Raw genomic sequence first — 7,770 nt, 5'->3', positions numbered from 1 at the left:
TATATATATATGGGGGGCGTGGGGGGGGGCGTCTGTATATATATGTATGTATATGTATATTTATATAGTTGAAAGGGGGTTAAGAGTCCATACAAATAATAAATTATGGTTCAAAATGTAAATCGAGTTCGAAAAGGCACAACAATATATTTTAGAGAATGTCTAATATTTTTGTTACATTGAGTGATTTAAGATATAACTGGTATCCATGTATCCATCTTATCAAAAATTAAAAGGAAATCTGGAGTTAGTCAAAGGAAAAAAATTAGGGTTGTTAACAATTTGAACCCATGTTTTAGTGCATAGTTTCATATACATATATACATACATATATATATGTGTGTGTGGGGAGGGGGGTGGAGGTCGAGTCAGTCTCCTGCTACTCAGAGTTTTGCTTGTGATTGCACAGAGTCTTCAGGCAAGTTATGACTGAATATGTTATCAATCTCAAGGCGACGAGCTGGCAGAACGTTAGCACGCCGGGCGAAATGCTTAAATGCTTTGCGGTATTTCGTCTGCCGCTACGTTCTGTGTTCAAATTCCGCCGAGGTCGACTTTGCCTGTCATCCTTTCGGGGTCGATTAAATAAGTACCAGTTTCGCACTGGGGTCGATGTAATCGACTTAAGCCCTTTGTCTGTCCTTGTTTGTTCCATCTATGTTTAGCCCCTTGTGGGCAGTAAAGAAATAAGAAACGTTAGTACGCCAGGCGAAATGCTTAGCGGTATTTCGTCTATCTTTACCATCTGAGTTCAAATTCCGCCCAGGTTGACTTTGCTTTTCATCCTTTCGGAGTCGATAAATTAAGTACCAGTTGTGTACTGAGGTCGAACTAATCGACTGGCCCCTCCCCAAAAATTTCGGGCCTTGTGCCTAGATAAGAAAAGAATCTCTTCAATGACATTGACTACTCTCTTTTCCAACAATCAGCACTAACTGGGCACATACATTTATAAATCTGTGTACGTGTACGCATTTTTATAACATTCTGCCTTTATATGTGTTTGTCATATAATGTTTATATCTATATTCATTTCCTTCATTCTAGGAAGAATCGCTGATAGAATCCTTCAACTTATTCATAGATTACTGCTTAAACCTCATTCGCAAACAAAGGGATGTTTTCATTCCAAGTCAAAAGGATGCAATGCATTCCCTAGAATGTATGCTAAGGTATGTCAACACCAGTTTATTTTATTTTTACGATCTTAAATAATATAATAACTCTGTTATTTGCGCTTTAAATATTATACACCTGTGTTTGCATTTACAATGTTTGTAACATTAAAATAATTTAAAATTTATTTATTTAGTGTCAAGCAAATATGTAAGTTTTGTGAGACTGAAAATCGTTTTTTAATTATGTTTATTGACGAATAACCTGGGATTAAACTACGAATACTGATCGACATTTAAACAATTGGAAATATGAAGATATAGGGAGGTCTTTGAAATAGATAGCGAAACCACCTGGCCTAGGTGTTAAATTAATGTCACAATCTCAAGATCGTAGTCTTGATTCTCAGACTGGGACGTGCGTCGTGCTCTTGAGCAAAACGCTTCATTTCATATGGTTCCAGTCCACTCAGCTGTAAATGAGTAACTCTGTGACAGATTGACATCCTAATCAGTGGAAACGTTGTGATGTCGATCACTTAAACGTCACAGAAACCGAATAACCGGCCCTATGATTCGAAGGACTCAAAACAATAATGCCCATGAAAGAGCATCCGGTGGTTGTTGAAGCAAACCTCTCCCTCATGACACTAACAAATCTATGTATTTTTTTAATTTTCCGATCGCATGCAAATGGTTTCAACAGTTTTCTCGCTAACTTGAAATTCATTTGCCAGTTCTCCAGTGGATTTACTTGGATCTTTCTCAATGATGGTCTTTAATTGACGGTCATCGATGATAGATGGGCGTCCATTACGGTGACGATCTTCAAGGTTCAGGTCTCCCCTGGGAAATCGTTGAAATCATTTTCGATCTGTCCACTCACTAGCAATTTACTCACCAAGCGTTTCGTTGACGTCGCGAGAAGTATCTTAGTATGATTAATTAGACTTCGTTTTGAACTGGCTATTTTGTAGCCACTACGGTAAAGATATCAGCATGGATTTGTTGCTAGTTTTCATATTCAATGCCAGCCCTAGTATATTATCGCTGTTTATATGTATTATACCAGTACCTTTCATTTTGCATTTATTTAACGTATCTTCTAAAATCTGAATAGTTTATTTAGATCACAATTTACTATATCATATTCTCGACCCCGTAAAAATTAACTCGATAGATATGTTCATTTGCGTGTACATGTATATGTACTTGAATATTTCCATGCATACAAATACACACGCACACACACACAGATAGATAGATAGATTCTATTTTACCTGTCCCACGTTTAGTACCACCATATTTTTATATATTTACATACATGAGTGAGTATGTGTTTATGTATACATACATTTATGCGCCTTTAAATATATGCATACGTACGTTATATATATATATACATTACAATTACACTTTATTTGCCGGAAGAGTTTTTAGAGGATATGTTTCAGACTTTTGGAAATTTGAAATTGCTAATGATCTTATTAATCTCTTGGGTTAGTGTTAATGTGACAAATCCTTCACTAGTGAATATGCATATATACATATGTGTGAGAGTGTGTGTGTATAAGTAAATGTTATGGATATGTGTACATATGCAAGCAAGCAAGCACGCGAGAGAGAGAGAAAGAGGGAGAGAGAAGTGGCGCATGTGATTCTGTAAGTAATAGGGGGTGAAAAGGTTCGTTCAAGATTTTCAGCCGTAGATGTATTGCTGTAAAAATCCTAGGAGAGGCCATTGTCGGTAATTTTAATTGACATACAATTTGACCGTTCCTTTATAGATATAAATGCCGTTCTTCTGTCATAAACTCGAAGTGGTAAATGATCTCTGATTGCATTGTATTGAAAGAATATAACGTAACTGAGGAATACACTAGTTAAGCATTTACTTATTTATTCTAGTCCCAAAGTTATTCTGGACATCTACGACTGCATGTAAATAGCACCGTATCTCTTAACTGCGTGGATTTTTATGCCCGAGTATCTAATTTCTTGTATCAAATGATGTAATTTGGAATTGTAACATGCTCCCATTCTTTGCAATAATGACTTTAGCGATTATTGAAGACTCCCTACTACAATTTGGTGTATGTTAATTTTCTTGGTATTGGACATGATACCAGTCGTATTTTAGTTACTTTTCAGCCTTAAAATTGGCCACTTTAATGGAAAGACATAAATTATTACATTATTAAATCAATGCATAGACTTGATTGAATAAGTTTAAAAAATAAAAATAATCGAAATGTATTTCAATTTTAACATTTCAATTCAAAGTGGAAAATTTGAATTTGTTACAATGCAACGATCGTTCTTAGTCGATTTTTTTTATTGCCTAATTCTCTGAAAGCTATTCAGAAATTATCGCTTGCTACACACTGAAATGTTGTGTTATAGCTGTGACTAAGCAATAAATGTATGAACGAACGAACGAAAGAAAGAAAGCAAAAAACAGTTCTGTAATAATGAATGACGTAAATGCGTGACCAATGGTAACCGAGACCTGATTAATAATCAACGATGACCTCAAAGAATATGGACTGAAAAAGCGGAAGCTGACCAGAGATGCGATAAAATGGAATGAGAGGTTTCCATGCAGCATGCAATCCTACACATGCAAGCATAGCTAAAATAAATATTAACCCGATTATGATGGTAAGTGGGCAAAAAAGAGAAAAAAAAAGAGAAAGAGATAAACGTATGGTGATAAACGAATAAAACGATGACGATGAAGAAAATGTATGGTAGGAGAAGGAGAAAATAGAATTGTAAAACAGAAGATAGAAATGATTATAGAGTAAAGTGAAGTGATTTTTATTTGTTCTTGCAATATTTGCTTCCCATTTGTTTCATTTTACTTTATATTTATTATTCAACAGTGAAGAGGAATACATCAGTTTTATGTCAGAATCTAGACTATATTTAGATCTGAAACCATCATCACTAAACAATGTGTATTTTGTTTCTTCTTTTTTCTTTATACTGTTGTTATAGTTTTAACTATTATTTTTTTTTTCTGTTCGTTTCATTTCGTTTTGATTTTTTTTTGTTTTTGATTTATATTTATTTATTTGTTTATTTATTTATGAAGAGGAAGGAAGGTTGCTTATTTCTTCAGGTCAAGAGAGTTTAAATGGCTTTAGCCACAGACATTAGCTAAGCAAATCAATCAGCTAAGTGGTTCTATTGATGCTAACTGAAATATTTCTGCCAGATCTTGTGGAAAACATGATTTCTTTTGCTTTCTTTCTGCATCCCCCTTTCCCCTTTCTTTCTATCTTCTCTTTTCCTTGTTACCCTCCTCTCTCTCTCTCTCTCTCTCTCTCTCTCTCTCTCTCTCTCTCTCTCACTTCCTCCCTCTTTTTTAACCTATTACTCACTCTCTCTCAATTTCTATACTTTTACTATTGGCCTCCAAATTTTTATGTTAGTCTATTAAGAATATATAAAATCTAAACAAATCTTTGAATCTACTCACAGATTAGGCGTTTTTAAATTCTAAAATTGTTGAAAGCTTCAAATGAATTTGTGCCAAAATTAAGATGGAAAACATGTTTTCCGATAACTAGTAATTACATATCTCTATTAAAATAGAGATCATAAGATCATAAAGAAACTGCTTCTGCTCGTTGGAGTTGACTTAGACTTACCTCTGTTGCAGAGAAAATAAGGATCGAGTATGGCTATAAGATAGGGAATAGACACAGGCATGGCTGTAAGACTAAGAAGTTTGCTTTGCAACTGTGTGGTTAAGCGTTCAATTCCACTGCAGAACAACTTGAGCAGGTGTCTTCTATCATAGCCTTGCATCGATCAAAGCCTTAGTGAGTGAAATTTTGTTGGAGACTTGTTTATATCGTTCTTGTTCCTTGGTGGCAAACCTAATTGATTGCCAGGTCTAATACTACCATATGAGTGTTAGGTACTTTAGCATAGTACAGTCTATTGGAATCATTCGGGTCTCTCATCTAAAGTTTATAATCTTTCTCCCATCAGAAATAGAAAAAGGCAAAGAAAAGGTTCTAATTTAATGATATCTTAAAGTTAATATGAAAATAAGCAATTATCCATTTACTAAAATGACATTTCCGGAATATAATGAATTCTTGATGAAAACAAATATGTTATAAATATTGGAGTATTATGAATGAGGAAGTCAGTATCTCCCAAGTCTCTGGCTTCGTCATTCAAAGAATGAAAAAATGAGACAATGTTCATACATTTTCAGGAAATATAATTATACGATACCCATGTTCAAATATTTTTCAATGAATTCTCTGCTCTCACTATTGCATATTCTCACTTCTAAGAATTAATTCTAAATAATTCTTTCACAGAACTTTCTATCATAAAGCTGCACACACAGTGTTACTCTTTGCCCATACAAATCATTTATATGACTGTCTACCTCACAATAATTAATATCAAACACATTCTGTATTAAAATGAACCCAGCTATGTTAACACAGGCTACACTGGTGGATAAAGTTCAGTAGTTGTTTTGATTGGTGTTCATGCTCTGCTCTCAACTGGAATAACTGTGCACGCATCATAAGGCTTTTATTGACTTTATCTCATCAAGCATGACTTCATTTACCATTCTTCTACGTTTACTGAAACAAATACAACTTCGAGAGATTTTAACTACGTTGACATAATGAAACTGTCTATCGAACAAACGGGAACATCATGTACAGTAGGTCATGGCTCTGACATCAAATAAGATTCACTGCAAATTCAAACCTTCAGACACTTGTAAAGGGACTAGAGTACAGCTACATCATACATATATATATATATATATATATATATTAATATAAGCATCTAGGCATCGTAAAAAATAAAGTAAAGTTTAATCCTCACTAATTGCGACTGAGAATGCTGAATAGCATCTATATTGCAGTAAATAAGAATTAACATTAATGTTGCGTGTAGCTCATAATATATTTACGCTGACAGCTGAGATTACCGCCCCATGAGCGAATCTGGGAGCACTTGACTAAACTAGATACGCCAATCAGTTGCATACTCGTGTCAGCAGTGCCTCCCCATCGCTCTGATAGTTTGGCTAAATCGACGCTAATATAGAACAGGGGGAAAGAGTGCTTATCACTGCAATGGGAGATAAATATTCTTTATTTGTAGACTAACAAGGCAACCAATGCTCTCGTGAGATCTCCAAGCATGCCACGTAGTAGTGTTTGTAGTGTCCATTTTGGATAAGGTTACATGAGAAAACACTAGACTGGACGAGATTTTCTAATACGTAAAGACACAGATCATAAGAGGACTAAACCTGGAATTTAGCAAGAAATTGTGTTCACCATAGATTAATTAATTTTTTAATTATCTTATGCGAGAAGGTACAAGCATGTCAATATTCATCTATATATACATGGGTGTATGTGCACATGTGTGTGGAAACGCACATACATTACGCATACGTATATATATATATATAAATGTATGTATCCCTTCATATTTTTGTACATGTTTGAGTTTGTACATATAATTGTTTATGGATTTCATAGATTTTTTTATGCCAGACTTTACCAATGGATTTGTAAGTTCATACGATCGTATGCATACTTTTTACCAGTGGATCATCTAATGTCATGAATATGTGTTATGCATATAGATCTTTGCAATTAGGGAACCCACCGTAGGATTATGGGAGTATGTTCTTTTAATGGATAATGTACATAAACTGGAGCATCATAGCTAAGGCCTCTGTATCATGGAAAAATCAAACATTTTAAATAAACAATGAACGTTTTAAATATGAGGACGGAAACGTATTCTCATTGCAAGCACAAGAAAGAAAACGCACTTCAAAATTTCAAACATGTTCCCCAAACGCTTCTGGGTAAATAAAACTCAAGAAACCTACGAGTACATCATGGAACAGTTTAGCAACGAAACTATCAGCTCGATGATGTTGTATATCTGAAGATCTAGAAATTACTTTATCAGAGAGCAGGAAACGAAGCGTTAAACTTATCTCATATTTAAAATTTATCTGCATGTTAGCCGAAACGAAAAAGAAAAAAAACGACAGGGTTAAGCACATGAACAGTATAACTTGTCCTGGAAGTAGTGTTCTGCTGATAAAGCAATTCTAATCGGAAGCACGCAATACTGCCATTACTACATCAGCAGAAATCAGTCGTTGTTCCTAACATCACAAATATTAAAAGGTGGGATTAATTATTTCCGATGTCTTCAACGACAGAAATAACCAGTGCTGTAATGGATACGCTGATTAGGAAAAATATTCAGAGTTATCAGTATTGCTTGGTTGAGCTTGCAAGGGATTCTGAACATTTCTGGTTTTTAGCACCACCATCTTTCTGTTTGTTATTTTTATCGTAAACTTTTTCTTCATAGAAATATTTGTAAAAGATTTGAGGAGGCAAGAAATGACATAAACAGGTGATTTAAATATAAAGGGTCATTTGTAGTTGGGGTTTTTTTTTTTTTCATTGAAAATTAATACACTTTATTTTATACATGACGACTAGATAAATAATATTTGGTATTTACCTAATATTCTAGGGCCGAAAACTCAAGGGAGAGAACTCTAAACGTTCTTAGCATTCGCCAACTGTAAAATAGCCTTCGTACTTACATATCTAGCTTAATACTAAAT

General features: G+C 34.4%; 1 protein-coding gene across 2 annotated transcripts in view; it reads left to right on the top strand.

Moving 5' to 3' along the window:
- Positions 1–7,770, top strand: part of LOC106870527 (BAI1-associated protein 3) — a 1,007,871-nt gene that overhangs the window by 841,397 nt on the left and 158,704 nt on the right. For both annotated transcript variants that reach the window (XM_052968680.1, XM_052968681.1), the window contains exon 16: positions 1,048–1,172. In XM_052968680.1, the coding sequence (XP_052824640.1) occupies positions 1,048–1,172 (125 nt within the window). The remainder of the gene's footprint in view (positions 1–1,047; positions 1,173–7,770) is intronic.

Source organism: Octopus bimaculoides, chromosome 6 (genome assembly GCF_001194135.2).
Source record: "Octopus bimaculoides isolate UCB-OBI-ISO-001 chromosome 6, ASM119413v2, whole genome shotgun sequence".
NCBI classification, from domain to species: domain Eukaryota; kingdom Metazoa; phylum Mollusca; class Cephalopoda; order Octopoda; family Octopodidae; genus Octopus; species Octopus bimaculoides.
The sequence above is the reverse complement of the archived record's forward strand: the minus strand, read 5'-3'. Positions and strand labels throughout refer to the sequence as shown.